This window comes from Hyperolius riggenbachi, chromosome 9, assembly GCF_040937935.1.
Source record: "Hyperolius riggenbachi isolate aHypRig1 chromosome 9, aHypRig1.pri, whole genome shotgun sequence".
Lineage (NCBI taxonomy): Eukaryota > Metazoa > Chordata > Amphibia > Anura > Hyperoliidae > Hyperolius > Hyperolius riggenbachi.
In genome coordinates this window covers 93,096,629-93,121,061 of record NC_090654.1, presented here as the reverse complement: position 1 = coordinate 93,121,061, position 24,433 = coordinate 93,096,629, and the positions used below count along the sequence as shown (strand labels likewise).

Sequence of the window (24,433 nt, the reverse complement as noted above, 5' to 3'; positions counted from 1 at the left end):
TATTTAACCTCTTGTGTCACCTATACTTGGCCTTAAGATTTATGGACACCTGTGACGGTTAGTGACCCATCAATGAGCAGATGTGATTCCTAGGGGGACAGTTCAGGTACCCGATGCTGTACAGATGCCTTGATTTGCTGTTGCCTAACAATGTATATGTAGAGCACTGGGGGCCCCAAATTGTGCGCTTTAACAATCGCTTCCAATCTTTACAGATGCACAGGATGGCAATAATGGTATGCTACATTCCTAGCTAGTGATGAAATATGGCATATAGGGTATCATTTTATCCAAGACAAGTCAAATAATATATTTTGAGTTGTTGGCACTTGCCATGTGAAAGTTATGAAGGGTGAAACATGGAAAAATGTGTATTTTCTGCATTGAGACCTGCGTGGGTTTCCTCCGGGCACTCTGGTTTCCGCCCACATCCCAAAAACCTACAGATAAGTTAACTGCCTTTCCGTTAAATTGGGCCAAGATTAGGATACATACACTACACAATGCATACATAGACATATGGCTATAATAGGGGTTAGATGGTGCACCCCTCTGAGGGACAGAGTGACAAGACAATATATACATATATATGTACAACGCTGAAGAAGATATCTGCACAATAAAAATGCTAAACAATAATAATACTACGTAATTTCCTCAATCCTCACACCGCTTGCATATCACATATCCCTCCTTGAGCTCAACCGCTTACTTTTAATACAAGTGCCTAGATTGTGAGCCCCTCTGAGGGACAGTTAAGTGGCAAGATATATATATATACATATATATATATATATATATGTATATATATATATATATATATATATATATATATATATATATATATATACTCTGTACAGTCCTGCGAAAGATGTCGGCACTGTATAAGTACTAAATAATAATAATAATGGTCATAGAACACAGAGAAATTAAAAGAAAAGTGAGCAGATTGAGGATCACCTGAAAACCCTGTGCTTGTGTCCCATAGCATTTGCTAGGGCTGCTTTGGCTATTGCTACGTCTTTGGCACCAGCAACTTAGCCCCAGCTACAGTCTTGCTTTCAACCATAAAAACCATCAGCTCCAGCACATTTCAAAAATGATCTACATGCTCCAAAGCTCAGCTTAATGCTGACATTTACTCCAACCCAGAAACCCATCTCCACACCAGCCCCAGAGCTGGTTCATGTCTTCAATACATTATAAAGCTTTGATTATGGTCAAAACATTGTAGTGGTTTTCTATTAATGAAAATATGATATTTGTATAATCTGTGTTTTATCCATTGTTGATCTGTACCCATCTGTTTTTCTTTAAACAATATTCCTTTACTGATTTATAATGTTATATTTTTATTTTCAGAAGCTGAGAGATCAAACTACTTTCCTGAAAAGCATGAGTCTGAAGACTTCTTAGCATTCGCAAGAGAATTTCCATTCTTTCCGGAAGAAGACAGGTTTTCAAAACCGTGAAATGATCTCAGCTTTAGCAACGTCACTATAGGGAGCTGTCCAGCTTGTTCAGTGCTGAAAACAGTTCTGTAGGAATAGTAAGAAGTTCATAAACTTTGACGGTTAAGTACTTTGAATTTTCAGTCCACCAGATATTAACAACTTCTGCTGGTCACCATGGATGATTCATTCAGAGATCGGACTGCTTTCATACGAGGAGCCAAAGACATAGCTAAGGAAGTTAAGAGGCATGCCGCAAAGAAGGTTGGGAAAGGCGTGGATAAGGTACAGGATGAGTACACCAAGCGTTCCTACACTCGGTTTGAAGAAGATGATGATGATGATTACCCGCCTCAAGATGGATACTACCGTGGAGACTCAGTCAATGATGATGAGGGAGGATCTAGTGATGCCACCGAAGGCCATGATGAGGATGATGAAATCTATGAAGGAGAGTATCAGGGCATCCCCAGAGCTGATTCCATGAAAGGAGACCACATTGCCAATAACCAGCAGCTGGTTACAGAGTTTAAAGACTTTGCTGATCTTGAAGGACAGAAAAAGAAAGACAAGGAAGAGCTGGCCCAACAGTATGAGCTCATCCTTCAAGAATGTGGACATGGACGATTTCAGTGGACTCTCTACTTTGTACTAGGACTTGCCCTTATGGCAGATGGCGTAGAGATTTTTGTAGTGGGATTTGTCTTGCCTAGCGCTGAGAAGGACATGTGCCTGTCTGACTCAAACAAAGGCATGCTGGGTAAGTCTGTCTTCTCTTCATTTACATTTTTGAAATGGCTGTATGTAAAGAGTGTAAATTCAACATCTACTGCTGCACAACCTGTTTATCCACTTTTAGGCTAAAAATGCTTCAGGCCCAACTTCAGTCAACATTCTACCTTGGATTTAGTGGGGAACTCATAGAACACTTCTGGGTTTTTAGTGCAGTCCGTGTCCTTGTTGGGGGGAAAAATCTTCACTTCCTCTTTTAATGACAGACACAGAAAACAGTAACAACTCAAAAAGCCCATGAGGTCAAACTCAGATTTTATCATTGCATTTTATAGAACTACAGTTATATAAAAATAATAATAATAATAAAAAAAATTACGTTTTTGCTTGTATAAAATTCTAAGCTGACTGCTGCAGTCATAGATAGTCCAGGTCCTAAATTTTTGACAATTGGAGCCTGTTTTGGATTTTCTGTTCCCTTCCCAGCAGTTGATTAGTTCATATGGCATCCACAGTGATCCTCGTTATGAACAGTGGGTCTATGATAGTTTGGATGGACTGTCATTCAATAATGAGGTGTGTTTACAGCTGGCCCTGCTTCCCCATGAGAGTCTATATTACTGTGGGCACCACATGAACTACATGGGGATGGAGTAGGGCTAATTTGGCTACCAGGGACAGGAGGATGAGGGATTGTGTAGAGGCTGCAGGCTATTTTCAGCTGGAACACTGTGCCTCCCTGTGCCTCCAGTGTTGCTCTCTGTTCCACTTCTGTCCCTCTGTCCCCCTATGTGCCACCAATGTCCTCCTCTGTGCCTCCAGTAACCCACTACAGTCCCTCTATGCCCCCTCTTTGCTGACTCCTGCCCTCCTGTGCCCCTCCCTGCCTACTCCTGATCCCTTACTCCCCATATGTGTCCTCCCTGTGCACCCTCTGTGCCTACTTCAGTCAGCCTTTGCCACCTCTGTGCCTCCTCCTGCCATACTGTGCCCCCATGTACTTCCTCCAGTCGTCCTGTGCGGTCTCTGTACCTCCACCTGTTCTTCTGTGCTCCCTCTGACTTTCTATGTCCTGCCCCCACTGACACCCTTACCTGTGTCACCAGGGTCCCCTATCACCTCTGAGGATGCCACTTTGTGAGGCTCTCTGTGGTCTTGGTCACTTTTGTCCCAGAAAAAAATGTACCCGGTGCCCAATTCATGCGGCAGCGCCGCAATACGCACTCCCCTTTTAGAAGCATGTGGAGAAGATGTTTTTGTCTCTTAGCAGTGAGGGGAGCGTTAAGGGGCACATGCTCAATGGCCCGCTTTCCGGATGGTACCCAACCTGCATAACTGGACTGGGAGCTAGAGATGACTATGTTTTATCTTTCTTTTTTTTTGTGAAAGCTTAATTAAGCGTGCTTACTGCACAGCAGCCACTCACACTGTGCACATTGCCAGCACAAGCGCCTGCAGCCTTGACTATGGCTGTCACTGTGATTTCATTGATAAAGGGGTCCACTGAGTCCCTGTCATGTCAAAATGAATTAAAGAGAACCCGAGGTGGGGATCGTACAAAGAAATCTATACACAGAGGCTGGGTCTGGCTATAGTGCCCAGCCTCTGTTGCTAGTTGAATCCCCCTGAAGTGCCCCCTGCTCTCCGCTCTCCCCCATAAATTACGGCCGCGCTGTTTACCTTACTAATGTCACTCACTCTGCTCCTCCCTCCTCCTGCAGAGCGCCGGCCCCGGCCGCGTCCCTTCCCTCCAATCAGCGGAGAGGGAAGGGACGTGGGCGGGGACCGGCGCTCTGCAGGAGGCGTAGGAGCGCCGTGAGTGACACTAGTGAGGTAAATACAGCCAGCTGCGTGTCGCCAGCACTGCTGTAATTTATGGGGAAGAGCGGAGCGCAGGGGGGAATTAGCGGGGATTCACCTAGCAACAGAGGCTGGGCACTATAGCCAGACCCAGCCTCTGTGTGTAGATTTCTTTGTACGATCCCCACCTCGGGTTCTCTTTAAACTGAATGAATAAAGCTGCATATTGATTTGGAGTGCTTGCTGAATCACCTTCTTAGGATTGCCATAAAGCATGAAAACATACTAAAGTGACGAAAAAAACCTTATGATACAATGAATTGTATGTGTCGTACTACAGATAATTCATAGAACGTTAGTATCAAAGAAAAAACTCTCATTTTTATTTTCAGGTAAACAGTATAGATTTTTTTATAACGTTGCATCATTCTGTAATATTTGCAATTCCACATCTACACTCTGTATTTTTAACTATAAAACAGCAGAGAGCTGATGGCCCTTTGAACTTCCCTGCAGAAAATGCTTATCTCTCACTGTTTCTTTGAAGTATAAGTGCTTCAGAAAACAGGACTGTCTTTGACCCAAATTGGATCGAAGAGCTCAGAGAAGCTCTTTTGCATAGATAACAGTTGAAGCTTCTTAACCCTTCCTGTACTGGAAAGCAATATGCAAGTCTTTTCTTTGCTAGTGCTACTAATGTTCTATTTTTTAGCTGTACTACAAATACAATTTATTATCTCATACGTTTATTTTCGCTTCAGGTTTGCTTTGAAGGTTAAGCTGGTGCCACTGCTGAGGTGCCAATAATTGATCAGGGTAGTGAAGTGCTTATGTATTTTTCTTTCCCAGAATGGGTCGTTGTGTTTGTGCATTGAGGTTACCGTTCATGGCTATTTTACAGGCAAATAACGCTTGTAACAGCAGCCATTTATCCATAATAGGAGCTGTATTGCTTTGAGTGTAACCTTAGCGATAATCTGTGCCTCTGCTGTAGGTAGATAAAAATCTATAGCGCTAAATACTCCGGTAATCAGGCAGGCTGGGTCACAGATGCGCAGCATAGATCATCATTTCCTGTAAAGACGCTGAACTCCCCGAGCACTGCCTCTCTATTGTCTCTTTCAAACGACCTTCCCATCCTTCTTAGGAGATCTGCAAATCCCAGCTCCGAGGGAAGGAGAGAAAAATCAATTGATTGCTCCGACAAGCCAGAAATCTCCATTACAAACAGCTGGCTGCATCGATCATTTTGCTTTTAACATCCAATGGGGAAATCCTGAATTTTTCCAACAGAGCGGAGACCTTGATCTCTGGCTTCTGTAACCTCGCCTGACCGCCCCCCACATTTCAGAGAGGTGGCGGCGCTGTGCCCTGGCAGCACAAATGACACCCAAAGGAACGCTTCTCTTCTATTAGAGTGTGATATAGCATTTATCAGCGCGAAGCAAGCCATTTGTAATGCTATGAAAAAATACCTTTCCATCTCAGGTGGCAGCCAGCTACAATTCTGTAATATTACCAGGGGGATCAAATTTCACTTCTTTGCAGCCATGGCAACCGTAGAATGTTTGGTGTACAATAAAAGAAGGTTTTGGTCAGCATACCATAAATCATTCAAACAGTTAATTCAACATAAATTTGGAAAGTCATGTTATATTAGTCAGAGTGCAAAACATCCTATATAATAAAATCCAAGTGTTTCTGCGTCCGTGTGTGTCTGTCCCTGCTCATAACGAACTGTGCATGTGCGCAGAGACACTGAGGAGGAGTGACGTGCAGCTTCAAGGGGCAGATGGGCCAATGGGTGGGCAGGTGTTTGTGCACAGCAGGCGAGCGCGACGGGCGCGATGCGTTTGCGCACATGCGCGTGACGGGCGCACACGCAGTGACATGCAGTGACAGACCTAGAGCCCGTTTTTAAACGGGCTTAGGTCAGCTAGTTTATATATATATACTGATAAGTTCCTGGTAGTGTTGCTTTTACTGAGTAGCTACGTAGCCGTACTAAGATATTTGGCTGTCTTATGCCACCACACTTATTTTTCTATTTCATCTGGAAGAGGACAAAACCAGGATATTATCAGCACCCAATCACCAATTAACTGCTACTGTCATGACAGATCCACCAAAATAAGTATTATAGTTAAACAGCAAACACACAGTAGCTATAATTATAACTCATAACTCAAAAAACCTGAAAAAATCATGTGCAGACAGTGCAGCATACTCTGCATAATACTTGTAAGTACATCTTTACTGTCCACAACACACATAAGTCCAGATGAGATGTTTGTAGGAAATTGCTGTAGGAACCGCTGGCCAATAAGATGCAGGAACAGAGGGGATCTACCGACACTGTGGATCTTGCTCAAAGGAGAGTACAAGCTACTAGGGGCAAGAGGGAGTAGCTGGAAAGCATAATTAGACCACAACAAATCTATCTGCACGTGCTCAGTCTTGTAACAAGTGTTGGCCAATGGGCACAGACTGAAATACGTCCCAGGGTAGAGGAGGAAAGGGACACCATCCAAAACATTTAAGGTGTAGTCCCAGTTGAATTGGTTGTGCCCAAGTTGATGTGAGGCATGACCTGTAATTATGAAGTATGGCATTAGTGTCAGCCTGTACATATTTCCCAAATAATAGTTAGGCAGCTTGTCCCTCCAAATAATGTAACCAGGCGGTAGAATGCCTCCCAGATGAAAACTAGAATCTATATGGAAATCCTCAGGGATGCTATGGAGCAGTGCCCTCAATATGAGGCGCCCATGGCACATGCCATACCTGCACCCCTGTAGATACGCCTCTGGGCACAAAAGAAGGTGTGCTGTAAGGAACGACACATGCCCAGTCCTGAAGAAATGCATAAAGTACATTCTGTGTGGCCCCAAAATGATCATCAGTTATTTTATGGCTTCTCAGGAAAATAAATTATAAGAACAATTTTTGTTTTGCTGAAGAATGTGTGTGATACTGTGATCTGGATATACTGCTGTGCAGTGTACCGATTTCTCCCTTAGCTTTACAGAAAATAACAAATTCCCACTGTGCTGCATGGCTAATGAGCTGCAACAAGAGAAGGTAAATTCTTAGCATCTGTTGTACCATTCTTGGATTTACTGACATCAACACAAGACAGCTCACACGTATGCCTTGTGTGTGAATGTCTGTAGCACCTTCAGTAGTTTAAGTCTGCTATCAAATGGCAGCGTTTGTAGCTCCACACGCAGCAGTATTTGACTTGCAGTGTGGTTACTTGGCAGCAAGAAGCCACACCATGTTGCATCTGAGTGTGGCTGCAGGCCTGCTCAGATGTGACTCAACGCGGTGGGCTTTTCTCCACTGCCCATGCTGAGCGCTTGCATCTGCCAGGCGGGTGCACAGGAGCAGCCAACAGGTGCTGAATGTCCTTCCTGTGTGCAACAAGCCTTACAGAGAGGCATGCTGCAGTCTTTTTTGAGCTGTGTTAGTGGCTCCTCCCCTTCCGGTTTAACAATTGAATGATGTTAAGCCAAGTAGCACATCAATCTGCTCTTAACTTCTCTATATGGGCTGCTTCAGGTTACATGCCCGAACATTTAAAATGTTGAAGTGACGCTGACATTTTTTTACATACTCACCAATGTAGAGGGAACACTCTAAATCATATAGAACATTCCCATGCCTTGGTTCCCTTGGTCCACTGCTGTCCCCCATTGAAATGATGTGCCTTCAGGGACTCCTTGGAAGGCTTCAAAAGCAATTGTGTCTCAGTGCTTTCAAAGACAGAGGCATCTTTGCAGCGCATGCGCTAGCCTGAACTTACATGTGCGCATTACAGACCCGCTCATCCTCGGAAGTACTCATGTCCCTGAGTACTTCTGAAGCCTGCACGAGGACTCCTAATGGCATATTCGACCAGTGGGAAGACCACAAAGGCCATGGCCTTGGGCATTAAAAATCAGTTGATGACAGCAGGCCAGGCCTTGGGCGCTGGAAAGTACAAATCCAGCCCTCGGCACAGAATCTAGAGTCTTCCCTCTACATAGGTGACTTTTTTTTCAGCGTCACTTCAGTATTGGTTTAAACACTTTTTTTTTAACCACAGAGCTCTTGTCTCAGACAAAGCAGGTAACATTTGGGCACTCTGCTTGCTAAGCCATCAGATGCTATCTATATCCTTTCCTGGCACCGGGCTTTGTGTTTTCACACTCTCGTAGCGTATGTTCATAAGCCGAATGGGTTACAGTGACAATACGAAGCTTCCATTTGTTTTTATAAATGATAAATGAACTCTTATTAATAGATCCTGAACTAGAATGAGCATTCTCCTGGCAATCGCAATTCATTCTGGAGACTCTTCCCAGTCGGCACAGAAGGATAAGAAAAAAGGACGTTTTAGCTGGGAGCATGTCCAACAGCTTGGAAGGATTGTGCAGGCTGGAGGCAAGAACGAATCCGTCCGCACGCCCACACATAAATCTAAGTGACTAACGACGGAGAAGAACCTTTGCAAATCGCTTAGACATGGAGCAGCGCGAGTGTGCTGATTTAAATGACTGCTCCAGTAAAACTAGGTCACCCTCCATAGGATGCTTCAGTGCTGTGTCCCCCGTGTAGTGCTGCAGCTCCATCAGTCACTGCCCAAATGGCATTTTTACCCCAGATCAGAGCCCTGAAAAAAACAGTGATAGTCAGGCTTATGTAAGACATTAAATATTCATTCTTAGAGTGTACCCCAGCCGAAGCTCTGGTCAAAAAGGAAATACTTATGAAAGAAGAGGGAAGTCTTTGGAACATGTAGAGGCTTTCCGCAGCATCTTCCAGTCCTCCGTTGCTGCTCTTCGACTCCCTAGAGATTTCTAAGAAGGGTTTGTTGGGGCCGGGCTCCTCTTCAAGCACGAGCATGGCTGTGCTGCACGTGTGCGAGTGCGGCCATGCCTGCACAGTAGCATGAGCAGCTCCGTGCTACTGCTACCGAACCTTCTGGAGGGTCCCGCCGAGCAGTGGTAGGAGTGAGGAGAACCCAGGAAACCTCTATAGGATCCAAGGACTTCCTTCTTCTTAGGTACCTTTTTTTTATTTGACCCAAACTTCGGCACGGGTTTACTTTAAAGGTTATAATGTCATTGGTTTAATTATGGAAAAATAATCTCCCCATATAGCTATACAGTACTTTCTTTTATACAAAGAAAGTTGGGCGCTAGAATGGTTAAGGTGACCCAGCAAGAAATTCAATTGGGAAATTCCACAGACAGCACCCTCTACCATTTCTAGGTTCTAGGTTTCAGATGTGTTGCAGTAAATAATACGTCCATGCTATTCAGCTAATTAGAATGATTCAAGCTGTAGACATTCCTGTCATTGGAAAACTGTTCCCTATGGACTTTCTCTTTGGGTCACCTAAACTATACTGGCTCCCAAAGTTGGGGGCTCTATGGTATAAATACTGTAAATCTTGAAGTGAGAAAAAAAAAACTAGAAATAATCAGTGTGGTCTCCTGTAAATAAAGCACACAATGCAAAAAGTACCACACTGATTGTATTTATGCTATTCAACGAATGTAATAGCCCAAATACCGTATGAATCATATTTTTTAAAAAGTCAATATTGTATTAGAAGTTATCAATAACAGTTACATACTGTGTCATAAAAACATTATTATAAACCATTATCAGTATCAAAGTCATCATGAACTGACTGCCCACCGGCCCTTAATTATTGATGATCTGTGCACCATAAAGTGTAGGTAGAATCCCATGAACATAAATGTTCCTAATTGTTCTAACGGTGTATGAGTATCACGTAGGGTAATAAAGTGGCTACAGCAGTTGTATCTTCTAGATATGGACTAAGGAATAATACAGAGATGGTCAAGCTGTCATCACATATCATGAAACAATGTGACCTCAGAAAGACATATCATCCAAAGGATGCCTGTGCACAGCACTTTTCCAGAGAGTTTCAACAAATTCCTTTGAGTGCACAACTGTAATATTATTTGATTGGAATCTGTTTGCAATAATGATTTGGAGACATTATTGCAAACAGATTCCAATAAAATAATATTGTAAGATGCTCAGAGGAGTTGCAGCAACCTCTTCCATAATAAATCCAGATCAAACTGCCACAGAAGTAGACAGACTCAATAACATTTAAATATCATAGGAGCTGGAAGGGAAATGATCCATCACAGCAACTCCACTGTGCGCTGGCAATCACCAAAGATAAATTGGAAAGATCTCACCGGCGGTTAATAGATGTGTTGGTGACCGGTCACTGGAGTTGTTGACAAAGTCCCAGGTGAAATGGCATTGATGACACAAGTTAATTGATATTGTGGGGAGCCCTAGTGGCTGAATAGTGTACTGGTTAGGGGCTCTGCCTATAGTGGCTGCAGCTCTGAAGCGATTTGAGTCCGACAGAAGAAAAGCACTATGCAACGGTTAGGATTATGATTATTATTATTAATCCTCAAAGCCACCGTGGAATTGGTGGACAATATGGTGCAGTGCGGCTGGTCAAAGTGTCAGGGCATCAGAAGTGATCACAGGTGCGTGTTTTGCTGTGACCGGGATCAACAGGACTGCTAGTGTGCAGTCTTCTGCACCTGGCCTGGCAGCTAATAAGCCCACATGCACTTCTGTTGCCTCCCCTGGGTGCCACACATTGTTCGGTAATACCAGTGAAAACAAAGTCTGCACATGCATACCACCTCTGGCATGGACAGTTGGCAGAGACCTGGGAGAAGAAAGGAGAAAGCAGGACCAGGCCCAAGTCAAAACTGCACACACTGGCATGTAGTGGTTAATGTGGAGTAAGCAGCTGCTCCCCAGACAGCAACCCCTAGTCTGGAAAGTCCAGAACCTTCTCCGATCCTCTTGGAAACTTGCGTTCCAGCACGCATAGTGTGCACCCAGTCATAAAGTTTTTACAAGCGTATTGCTTTTGTATAACAAACCTTTGTACTGAAAACTGTAAGTCAGGCGAAGAAGTTAACTTCGGTGCAATGGCTACCATTGCATCTCCGCAGTCCCATAGACCACAATGTAAATTTGTGGGTGCAGTGCGCCAGGGTTGATTGGAAAGCAGAAGTAAGTGACGTGAATGTTTGGTAAGCGCCGCACAGTGAAAGATAAGTAAAGCCAACCGGCAAGCAGTGTGAGTTTTGCACGTGTATCAGTAGGTGTTCGGCAAGCAGCACAAGTGATCAGCAAGTAACGGCAATGGATCGGTAAGCAGCACTGGAGTGTTTCACTTAGTATTAGGCATATCCGTAGGAAGATCAGTGTTAGGAGTAGTGGTTGGAAGGTTAGTGATAGGTGTAAAGAATAGGAGGGTTAATGTGAGAGGATAGGTGGATGGGGGTGTCACAACTTGAGTTCACCAAAAGCTATAGGCACTAGATAGTTTAATATCCATAATACAATTTTACCAATATAATCAGTGGTATAACTGTCACACACGTCCCCTAGTGGCCAGACCGCTCAATGACTTCCATTCCATACAGACTATCCAACATTGTGGATGAAATTTGTGCGCTGAAACCACTGGAATTTGGCAGCAGACAGGCTAGAAGGACGCGCGTGAGCTACAGAAACACTTTACTTACAATACAGTATTTCAGGGTACAAAGCTGCCACTATCCCTCTTATCCGGGAAAGGTAAATCTGCTGTAGCTATTCTAAATATGCAAATAAAAAATTTTTAAACTCTCTACTCTGGCTATAACAAATTCAATAGAATACTTCCAGGTAGCGAATCTTTAGAAAGGTTAGAATTGTTTCTGGTTGGCTGAAAAGCAGGGTTGCATGTGAAACAAAATGACTTTAAAAGTTATTTTTATTATAAATGCAATATAAATAATTACCGTATACAGAAAATCATTAAAAGTAATAATTATAGAGAAAAGTAGCCCAATGTAAACTAAAAAAGGGAAAAAATATAGTAACAGAAGTTCGTAAGAAATATATCCTTTGTGGAAACTCCAAGCACATGGATAATTCCTTTGTTTCAGAATTAAAAGTTCAAACAAGATGGCCTCATGCTAGCTGCTTCCAATCCTTATACGATGGTAAAATGAAGGACTGGACTTATGAATGATCTAGCCTTTAGGGCGGGATCTCAGAGTCAGCCCTTGGGCTGGACTGGGCGTTATTATCATTTTTCAGTGGAAAACTTAAGCCCAAAAACTATGACATTTTCCATATTCCTGTCCATGTTTTCCACACAAATAATAATAACAAATTCATAATCCTCAAAAAATATACATTGAATTGATACTATTCATGGGTACACAGAACATTTATATCGCGCTTTTCTCCTGGCATACTCAAAGCGCCAGAGCTGCAGGCACTAGGACGCGCTCTATAGGCAGTAGCAGTGTTAGGGAGTCTTGCCCAAGGTCTCCTACTGAATAGGTGCTGGCTTACTGAACAGGCAGAGCCGCGATTCAAACCCAGGTCTCCTGTGTCAGAGGCAGAGCCCTTAACCATTACACTATCCAGCCACACTGTAAGATGTTGTGGTACTGAGAAGCTGAATAACGTGGTTCCTGGGTATGTCAGAGGCATAAATTTGATATTAGAATATTCAGCGGATCCTACCAACAAAATGATATAATTTCCATACCTATCATATGAAGGGCATCTTTTAAACAGGCAAAAATCATATAATACTTAGTTATTGCGCCACAGTCCACATAGATACTACCCAATAAATCTGCCACCAGTCTCTGGGGTCGCTGCAGTGGTTTCCAAAATATGTCACAATGTTCAAATGTATCTGCTGCGCTCACCAGACTCTGTGACTCACAGTTTTAAATCAAAAAAAAAAGTTCACAACACTGTGAATAAGTTCTTAAAGTTCCTTTCAAAGAATTTCATCCACGGTAAAGATTACCGCTAAGGGTTCACTGAGGAGATGCAGTTGAATTCACCATTCCTAAAAAAAATGAATAAAAAATCTCCACCTTAGCGGTAATCTTTACGGTGGATGAAATTCTTTGAAAGGAACTTTGAGAACTTATTCACAGTGTTGTGAACTTTTTTTTTTTGATTTAAAACTGTGAGTCACAGAGTCTGGTAAGCGCAGCAGGCAAAAATCATACAATACATTTATTCGCAATACACTTTGAGTGGCTCTAGTAAGCCTGCTGTCCTGCTGTGAAGAGCTTGCAAAACTTTGATGAGGCCATCCAATGTTCACATGCCTTCCCTTGCCTCCCCTGGGTGCCCTTCTCAGCCTGGGGGCTCATCTCATAAATGGTCATAAAACAAGTGTGGCCATCATGATCTTCACACCCATAACAAGTGTAGCCACAAAACACCTGATCTGAAGTATAGTCCCCTGTATCAGAGGAAGAGAAGGTTAGTAGTTGGGGGCCCCACAGCTCTGGGCTTCCCTCTGACCGCAGGGGCTGCTCCCCTCTAGTTACGTCCCTGAATATAATTACTATCAGGATCAGCTCGTGCCAAACCCACTTGTGTCTATATCAAATGCACACAAGCCAGGCAAGTTTCCTTGTGATGCAAGCAGTATGGTTGCCCTAGCAGCACATTTCTTGTGTCAGCAATAACCTGAACACTACACAAGCAGACACGACTGCTATAGAAGAAGACGGGGCGTGCAGACAAGAGAGCAATCACCATGCTGGTTACCTGAGCACTTATTAATGCTCTCTGTAATTAAACTGCAGAAGCGGATGCGGAGATTGTTTCTAAACCACTTTCTTTAGACTTGATGACTGGTTTGTGAGTCAGCTGCTTCCTACCGGAGACACAACCCCATTACCACAACTGCAGCTGAAGTTATAGATAACAAGCCATCTTCTACATGGAAAACATCTGTAGTGTTTGTTAGTCCATTTTAAGGTCCAGTTCACATGGATATTTTCTACATGCCTGTAAATGCAGATTAAAATGCTTGTATGCATGTATCTAGGCATTTTCTGGTATGTGTGCATTTTGTAGCATTTTCCAGGCATCAAAAACATCTACAAATCGCTAGCACGATCGCTAGCTCTTTTAATCAGCGTTTTTCAATTCATTTCATGAGCAATTTCCGGTGCTTTTGGGAGCGATTTTAAAAAGTGTAAGCTTTTTGCCAGTGATTGTGTAGCGATTTGCAATTAGCGATTTTAATTCTGATTGGTCCTTTCAATGTATCATAATTTTATTTACAGTTTGCAATCGCACTCAAATCGCTATGTGTAGCGATCCATGAGCAATTTGCCAGCGCGTCAATACTTTACATTAAAGCACAAACGCTCCCACAATGCTGCATGTCCTGCGATTGCGATTTTGCTAATTGCAATCGCTACTGTGGAATTTGTTACATTTATTTATATTGGCTGAGCATTTAGGGGAAGCACTAGCGATTTAAAGTGTACCAGAGCCCAGTAATATAAAAAGATTTATACATACCTGGGGCTTCCTCTATCCCCATCCGCTCCGATCGATCCCGCGCTGCCGTCCTCCGCTGTCTGCAGCTTCTGTACCGGGTCCCGTCACTGCCGTCAGTTGGAGCCAGTCTGACGTAAGAGAAGCGCGGGATCGATCAGAGCGGATGGGGCTGGAGGAAGCCACAGGTATGTATAAATCTTTTTATATTACTGGGCTCTGGTACACTTTAAAGCCCTCCCTAAACGCTCAAAAAATCGCTCTAGTGGGTTCCAGCCCTCAAGCCTAAAATCGCTACACATTGGCACGCATGGGGATTTTCAGGGTTTTGGGACATTAAATGTCATCATTGAAACACTAGGAAACATCCATGTATGCTAGTTTGAAAACTGATTTTCAGGCCCTGTTCACAGTGGTCAGTTGCATTGCAGTATAATTCTGCATGTCATCTCACTGCCCATACAATTCTATGGGGCTGTTCACAGTAACGGATCGTATTAATATAATTCGCTGCATGTAAGCTTTGTATTAAAGTCTAAAGGTGGCCACACACGATACAATAAAATGATCCGATTTTACAGAAATTCAATAAAAATGTTCGGATCTCCCCAAATTTTTATTCAATAAAAGTCGATCGGTAGTGGTGGATTTTTCTGATCAACTTTTATAAAGATTGAATGGTGTGTGGTTGTGGTAGATTGTCAATTTCCTTACATATACTCCCAAGCAATTTTCTCAGAGTTTTCAATATTTTTTTTTTGAAATGTTACAATCGATCAGAAAAATGGATTGCAATTCTTGAATTGCAAAGAGGCTTCCTTTGCTAATCGGCTTTTTGCTATTGGCCTGAGGAAGCGTGCTTGGAACCGTGTTGCCTGTGCTAAATAAAATTTCTTTGTTTACACAAAGATCTCTTCATTGAGGTAAGCCACCTCATCTTTTTTCGATTTTTACTCTGATTTTAATCTAATTTTATTCCTACTGGGGCACTTATTTTTCCAAATTGTGCTTGAATTGAAAAGATATTATAAAAAATTGTATGGTGTCTGGCCACCTTATGTCCGGTCTCTGTTGCATTTCACAGTCATTATAACGAGTGAATTATGCTACTGACCACTGTGAACCTCAAACTGATTTTTACTAACAAATTTGCATTTCTAATGAAATGTATAAGATTATCCTACCTGTGGATTTCATTTATGAAAATCAGAGATTTTCATGTCTTTTTCACTCTTGAATTGCATTCAGGGTCAGAGTTACATCTTGCGATCCTATGAGCACAGAAGTGCCCTAAACTATACCCTTTGCCTAACACAGAGACCGAGTGGGTGTGTGCTACTGCGTATGCACTAGTTGTCGACAAGCATTGAGCATTGAGCTTTTCGGGGGCCCCAGCGCTGGAACGGCTGGTGGAGGAGGATAAGGGAAGCCTCTCCAGGATGCAGAGGCCTCCCCTCCCGAGGTGAGCATCCATTGGGTACCCTCACCAGATGTCCTGTTTTACCTGACACACGTCCCAGGTTCAGGGTCCACTGTCCCCAGCTGCAATGTGTTCCAGGTTATGTCCAACTTTTGGCCGCAGGATGTCCCAAGCGTGAGACTCTGTGGCCACATGAGGTAATGTTTGCCTCATTTACTGTTTGCGTCGTTTTCTGCTGCATTTCATGTGTCAGAGGTAAAGGTAGTTGCATTTCATTTGTCGGAGGTAATGGTTGCTGCAGTTATTATTTGATGAGACTGCATTTGCTACTTTGGGGTTAATGTTGCAGCATTTGGCATTTTGGGGGCTCATGATTATTACATGGCATGCTAATACTGTATCATCAGCAGCTTCTGCAGATTTCGCAGACAGTCTAATCCCACCATAGTCATAGTCTAATGTCCTACCATATTATTATGTATTTATAAAGCACTGGCATCTAAGGCAGCACTTTACAGAGAATGTAGTCATGTCCCTGGCAGAGCTCACAATCTAATCCCGGCCATAGTCATCAAAGTCTAATGTCCCGCCATATCATTATTATGTATTTATGTAGCACTTGCATCTTCTGCAGCACTTTTGCAGAGTACATAGTCATGCAAACCTCCCATTTCACCACATCATTGTGGGAACACTGCTTTCTTCAGTGTTTGGGGAACATTGCCTAATTACCTTAAGCCCCATTCACACTAGAAACGCTTTTGTGAGCGTTTTGCGATTGATTAGCGATTTTTTAAAATCGCTCCTATTCACTTTCATGAAAATCACGGAAAAATCGCAGCGATTTTCGCGTACGCGATCGCGAAATCACAGTAATTTTTCTGCTATTTTAACCACTTAAGCCCAACTGGACGAACATTCTCGTTCGGGCCTCGTGCGCTCCCGCGGAGGCTCCCGTGCCACTCCCGTCTCCGGCTGTTAGCCCAGCGATCAATGAAAGGGATTATAGATCCCTTTCATTGATCAAAGCCCCCCGCAGAAAAGCCGACAGCGTCTCATCAGACACTGCGGTTTTTCTGAGTTCAAAAAGTTCCCTGTCTTCATTCTTCTTCCTGGGAGCGAGATTGATCGCTCTCAGGACTTTTCGACTGTGGCCATCTTGTGGCCAAATAGTAAAACTACACCCACATCCACTTTTTATTAAATAAATACATTTTCTAACATTTAAAATGAGCTGTTTACCGCCCACATCAAAAAATACCCAAATAACATTTTTAATAAAAAAAAAAAAATTACAATTATAATAAAAAAAAAAACATAAATAGTTACCTACGGGTCTGAACTTTTTAAATATGGATGTCAAAGGAGTATATTAATCTATTTTTTTTTTAATTATGGGCTTGTAAATAGTGGTGGACGCAAATTGAAAAAATGCACCTTTATTTCAAAATAAAATATCGGCGCCATACATTGTGATAGGGACATAATTTAAATGGTGCAATAAAATACATGGGTTTTAATTATGGTAGCATGTATTAATTTCAAACTGTAATGGCCAAAAGCTGAGAAATAATTATTTTTTTTCCATTTCTTTCTTAATATTCCTGTTAAAATGGATTTAGAATAAATTAATTCTCAGCAAAATGTATCACCTAAAGAAAGCCTAATTGGTGGCGGAAAAACAAGCTATAGACCAATTCATTGTGATGAGTAGTGATAAAGTTATTGGCAAATGAATGGGAGGTGAAAGTTGCTCACATGCAAAAAATAAACAACCCTTCGGGCTTAAGTGGTTAATGAAAGTGAATGGGAGCGATTTTAAATAACAAACACTAATCAATAGAAAAAAAGCTCAGAAAAGCGCTTCTAGTGTGAATGGGCCCTTAGGGTCACATTGCCTATCTGTGTTTTGGGAGGAAACTCTGGCCCACTGCCTCAGAGTTACATAAATGTTCGCTCCTCCCCCACACCATGTCATGGACATGCCCATTTTTGTACCGTGGTCGTGGACATGCCCATTTCTTGTTGCGGCTTTCTAGCACTCCCCCCCCCCCCCACCCCCTACGTCCCAGGTTGAGCCAAGAAAAATCTGGTCACTGTACCATTGGGGCACTTTTACCTCCTACAGGTACACTTTAAAGACCCAGCACTCCGAACCTTTAAACAACAGTGGTGTGGCTGAGCACATTGTCCCCTTCCTATCCCTTCACCCTTGGGCCATGCCATTGTGACTTCTCCCCATAGAAACAGTATGCATCACTCTGATGTACTTATAGGAGGAGAGCAAGAGACAGGCACTTTACCTGAAAAAGTACAAGCTGAATATTTAGTCTTTTTACAAAGGGAAAGATTTCTCATTTTCATCCAACTGGATAATGGCTGTTGATAATAAAAGAAGTATGTAGCATATCTATGACCTACCATGATTATTCCCTGAATAGTGCAGACTTTATTTTGTCGAAAGAAGTGGATGGTTCACTTTAGAGGAAAAGTTTTTGAGAACTTTGAGAATTGGCAGTTATATGCATTGTTAAGGTTCATTATCTCAGAAAATTATAGGTTTTGGCGAGACGGCTGTTAGATTGATGGACTGTGAAATTTGCAGGCAGCCTCCGAAGTTGACAGCGTCTGCTCAGAGCTTTCAGTAGGAACACGAAGCAAACACTGTGCAGCTTATTTCAACATTTTACTGAATGTTGAAAGAAGACCTGTCATGCAGTATTAAACATTATCTAATTAAAGAACACCCGAGGCGAAAATAAACAAATGAAATAAACAATTGTATCTATCTTCCTTCTCCTGAAAATGACAAGCTATTCCACAGTTTAATTTTATGTTTAAATCTACTTTTTAAGTTTTACCAGTTTTATCGTTTTTGCTCAATGACACATTCATTGAAGTATGCCAGAGCTAAAATGTATGAACTATTGATCCTTTTATCTCTTTCCTGCTCTCAGAAGCCATTTTCTGCTAGGAAAGTGTCTTATAGTTGGAATTTATTATCAATCAGGTTCACACTGTACTCACTTCCTGTCTGAGTCCGGACTGAGTCAGCCACTTACATACCTAATATTTAACTCTTTTAGGTAGTGACAGAAAAAAAGGAACATGGCATAGCTATTTGTGTGCTAGGCACTGTACATACACATGTCTTTCTCATCCTGTCACGTCACCTTGGGTATCCTTTAAAACTGAATTTTGCCTGATAAGACTAAGGCCCATTTTACACATACCGCGTTACGTTGCTGTGCGGTACTCTCCCCCGCCGCAGCTTGTTGAAAGGGCAATTAAATTCTGTGGTGACATTCATACTTACTCTATGTGTAAGTATGTCACTGAATGGGGGTGGGCCTATGCATATGACCCTGTCAGTGCACTCTGCCACAGGGTCATATGGAGTACGGATCTGTGTGGTGCGCTAATCCTATGGCAGGCTCCCCTGCTGTGGGATCAGAGATGGATTTAGATGTAATGAGGACCTAGGCAAGGTAGCAGATTTGGGGCCCTCTTGTGATCTGTTTCGTAAGCTGAAGTGAAGAGAGGTCAGAAAAGGTGGCTGGTGGGTCCCTTGACACCCACTAAGTCCCAGGCACCTGCCTAGATTGCCTGGTGAATGATCCTGCTCTGCATGGGATCACAGTACCACACAAGTGTAAAAGCAGCCTGAAGGTTTTACCTGATAAATCATTTGCTATTCTGTTCAAGTTATTTGCACACTCCTGCTGTGCCGTATAACCAGATCCGCGACCTCACTATTCTCTGGAAAAGTTATGTAGTACAGCTCGCTTCTGTCTACCATGCAAATTAGGGCATAATTAGCTTGCAAATGACTCTTCGCTTTTGCACTGATGACTTGACTTCTGGCAGAGATATTTGCTTAGTGCTCAGGTCTATTTTCATGTTTGATGTAGCTATTCAAGAGAAATTCCCATTGGAAAGGTCTGTCACATGACGCAGAGATCTGTGCATAAAGTATGGTATTGCCAGGAGAGTGGTAGTCGCTTCTCCTGCACAGGGCCATCACTTCACCATGCCCACCCTTTTCCTTTATTGCATTCAAGAAGGAGGTGAGCAGATTCAGCTCTGTGCTCAGAGGGAAATTCTAGTAGTTGGCCTCTACCAGCTTCTCCCTAGTTACCTCAGGAGGGTAATGAGTAGATGGGGAGGAGTTTTGGCAGCTCACAGACCTGCTGTTCTCTCAGGTGAGCAACATGTGACATTGGTACAGAAAGACAGCTTTGAAAACTCAGCAGGCCTGGTAATTAAAAATAATAGAAAATTAAGAATTAATAGAAAATAGGCAGTTTAGTGAAAATTATGGTTTTCCATTAAGGGCTGGCTCACTCACTACAGAGAGCCATGCTGTTCTCACGTGTAACTAGCTAAGTAAATAAACAAACAAACAAACAAACAGGCTGCTAAGTAAGTAACTAATTACGATAACTCACATACGGGGCCCATAAACAGGGAACCCCAGAAGATTAGCGCGCATGTAATGGTCAATCGAAGATCAATAGACAATGGTGCCGCCTGTTACCTTCCCGACCGGTTTCGCAGTCTTGCGTCATCAGGGGATGACGCAAGACTGCGAAACCGGCCGGGAAGGTAACAGGCGGCACCATTGTCTATTGATCTTCGATTGACCATTACATGCGCGCTAATCTTCTGGGGTTCCCTGTTTATGGGCCCCGTATGTGAGTTATCGTTTTTATGTCTACTGCCTTTTAAAGAAATTTTATCTAAATAAACGGGTTACGCTTAGATATTGCCGTTTTTGTTTTCCTATATAAATTCCTGAAACTTTACCTCCACACGGATGTCCACTGGATCTTCACGACGTCTGATGTTCCCTGGACGTTATCTGTGACATGAGCCATTTCACAACCTTATAATGTGGGTTGTTGGGAGCTGGTAAGCCTTTTCTAGTTTTGATGTTTGGCGGATACCTACCTCTGAGCATTTGATATATTGTGGTGAAGAATTTACCATTCCCTACATACAATGACTTTCTAAACCTGCGCTGACCTTTGATGTATGCCTGACTTCTGAACTTTTGGACATTGTTCTTCTCAGCGGCGGTTCCATTGTCCCTTGGCGCCGATATATTTGCTACTATAAGTAAGTAACTAATTAGCATCCTGTTTTTTATCTATTTACTTAGCTAGTTACATGTGAGAACAGCATGGCTCTCTGTAGGGAGTGAGCCAGCCCTTATAAATCATCTGGAGTGTCTGCTACTATCAGTGAAGTCCGTCACTTAGAGCAGCTTAGAGTATGGCAATGAGGCAGCTCAGCTGTCTTAAAAAGCAGAATTAGTGTTATCATCTACTTTTTTTTTAACACAAGGTCTATGGAGAAACATATGCTCTCCTTATTAAATAACTTATATGTGATTAATGGAAAATAATAATTTCCACTAAACTGCCCCTTTAATTAACATAATAGCGGCCACACCAGTGAAGTAAAGCAGGTGCGATACTTCACATCTCGCGGTAGATGCAAGGAGCACCCGTAACTAGGAAGGAGCGGGCATAACTAGGAAGGAGCGGGCATAATTTAGGAGGGCACGCTACGCAGCACTACCGCGCATAGCATGCACGCACTGAATTTAACTTGCCCTGATGGCTTTTAACTGGCGCTGCTATACCAGTGCATCTTGATGAATCAAGCTAATTGTGCTTTGAGCTCATAACTGAGTCTCTCTGCACGAAAACATTTCAAGGTCATTTTCTTGCCGGCATTTGCAAATTCCTTGCCACTGGGCAGCAGATGACTCAACCGTGAATTAACATAAACAGTTCGCTGGTATTATAGGAGCTTTGATAATCCATAAGGAACCATCACCTGCAGCTCTGATGTGATAAGTGCAGTAACCATAGCGACCAGTCTGGTTTTTTTATGCCATAAGATGGGGCATCAGTTATTTCTGGCTGCTGCAGTTTGCTGCACTGTGCTCCACTGTTTGCCTCATTCAGGGCTGAGGTGTCTGTTTGCCTAATCACACCCTCTGCTAAAATCATAATACGTCCTTTCCCTCCTTCCCTTATGCAGAGGTTTGTCATTGTCAAAGCTCCGCTATAACTGCAGCACGGCAGAGAGTTCACCCAGCCTGCAGGCGTCAGAATAAATTGTACGCTTTGCATGTCACTCCTGCTGACTCAGAACGCCGGGCATCTCTGGTGCAGAGCAGACACTGTTAACCCATTCAGAGGAGGGAATTTTGCCAACCACGGGAGGAAATGCCATATGTACACTATGATCAACCAGAACGCCTTTAGAATCGACAGCGATTGCTGGCGATTCCATAGGCGCTAGGCTAATGAAAGTCAATGGGGGCAAACCCACAGGAATGATTGCGATTAGGGAAATCACAATTGCAGATCCTGCAGCATTTTTGGAGCAATTGCCCTCCAGTTCAAAATATAGGAGCGTTTTTGCAGCTATTTTGTTTGCCACGATTGTGGTTGAATAAAGTTATATGCTCTGACGTTATGTGCAAAGGGGCACAGCTCTAGAAACCAGCGCACAAGGATTCGGCATGCAGGTAAAGAATAAATTGTAAGCACTGTACACAGCGCTTGCAAACGCCAGGTAATCGTGGTACAAATTGCTGCCAAAGTGGTGAACAAAGCGATTACGCTTTAGGAAACACAAGCGCTGCTCCCAGTTGGCACCCAGTATAAGTAGCCAAGAATAGGTGCTCCCAGTATAGTTAGCCGGAAGAGGTACCACCAGTACAGGAAGCCAGGTATAGCTGCCCCCAGTATAAGTGGCCAAGTATAGGTGTCTCAGTATAGGTAGCCAGGTATAGGTGCCCCCAGTATAGGTAGACAGGTATTGGTGTCCCCAGTATTCCTGATAACAGAATTTTGGAATAATTACTGATATTCTACTATCACCCTCTGTAACCTTATTCTCGTATTAAGTCTCCCTTATTTGCTCCTAACACTAACCCCCCGCCTGCTCCTAGCATTTCTAGCTTCTAGATACTATATTTAGGTCTGCATTCACTAAATCCCAGCAACCAGTGGCGTAGCTAAGGTGCTGTGGGCCCCGATGCAAGTTTTACAGGGGGCCCCCCAAGCACTCTATACATAACAATTGATACGGTGCACCAAAACCTGCCAAATGGAACTACAGTGTCAGAGGTGCAAGAATGGGATGAGGAAGAGTTTGCTAATGATTACCACAATTCAAAGTATCTATAGAAGTGGTTATTATGAGCACAGGACCAATAGAGAGCTAATACTGTAGTTGAGGGAGGGCCCTTCGGGGGCCCCTCTGGCCCAAGGGCCCCGATGCGGTCGCTACCTCTGCACCCCCTATTGCTACGCCCCTGCCAGCAACCAGTTAGGCTTCATGCACCTTCTGTGCAGCAGGGCTGTTTCTGGGCACAGGACATCCAGGCAAAGGCTTGGGCACCCTCTAGTGCACAGGATGCAATATTGCACCATCTGTATTAATGAAATTCTTTTACAGGCAGTGTTCAGAACACATCACAGTATATTCTAACTTTTACAGTGTCCCTGATAGTGTCATGTTTGGCTGATTTTACTTATGCCCTCCTCTTTTCATAAAGAGCACTCGTGGGGAATATTGCATCTGGGGCACCCGTCAGTACAGAGACAGCTTTACCATGCAGTCAGAACAGTGGAAAGGAACTGCTGGTCCGTTGCTATGCATGATCGCACTTTGCCATTTCCTTATAGCGTAAGCCAGGTGGTCCCTGGCAGCCATAGCGTTAACTGCGTTGTCTGTCTTTAATTTCTTACAAATATTTATCCATGCAAATTGCCTGTGGAAATTTATACCCCTTCTCATAATTCCACAATCTGATTACATATTGATGTGAAAAGCCTCAGTGGGTTTTCACGTTCGGAAGTCAATATTTGATGTTAACGAATATTTACGGGGTTTATTTACTTAAGAAGTTATTTTCAGGATAAGCGCGTGAATTAAACATGCCATCTATTAGATTAGCAAAGCTGTGCCAATCTTCTCAAAGCTGAGTCCTTAGCTTGGCAAACTCAGCAGTATAATAAATCCTCCGGCAGAAAAACTGACCACACACATCTGATGTAACAGAATATCCTAAATCCTATACAGACAAACTGTGGAAGCCAGACACGCAGATGCAATCTGACTATTCTAACTATCGTATTACAGCTGAACGCCTGTAAAAGAAGAATACAGGAACCAGAAGGGACACATAATAATTGTGATCAGACAAAATCCAGCCATGCTGAAAGTTGGAGGGTTACATAATAATATTTTTTTTTATTTGTTGAGCGCTTTTCTCCTGTTGGACACAAAGCGCTTGCGAGGCAGCCACTAGAGCGCACTCAGTAGGCAGTAACAGTGTTAGGGAATCTTGCAGAAAGAACTCTTTACTGAATAGGTGCTAACTTACTGAATAGGCAGAGCTAAGATTTGAACCCAGGTCTCCTACATCAGAGGCAGAACCCTTAACCAATACACTATCCAGCCACTGCTGGGTGCATGCTGTCAACACAGTCCAAGTGCCTTTAAAATGGAGCTGAACTCTGGCACAGGACAGAAGGAAAACATAGAGAAATGCACCCTGTATGTATTTAGAGAGTTTAGCCTGTTCATTTCCCCCTCATGTGTGTCTAATCACAAGTAATTTGAT

General features: G+C 43.0%; 1 protein-coding gene across 2 annotated transcripts in view; it reads left to right on the top strand.

The window, feature by feature from the left end:
• The window catches only part of SV2A (synaptic vesicle glycoprotein 2A), a 241,764-nt gene that overhangs the window by 102,093 nt on the left and 115,238 nt on the right, over nucleotides 1–24,433 (top strand). Inside the window, exon 2 of one of the 2 annotated variants that reach the window (XM_068253195.1) lies at nucleotides 1,366–2,211. In XM_068253195.1, the coding sequence (XP_068109296.1) occupies nucleotides 1,629–2,211 (583 nt within the window). In that variant the 5' untranslated portion in view covers nucleotides 1,366–1,628. Of the gene's footprint in view, nucleotides 1–1,362; nucleotides 2,212–24,433 lie in introns of both variants that reach the window. The other variant, XM_068253194.1, reaches the window with a different exon arrangement.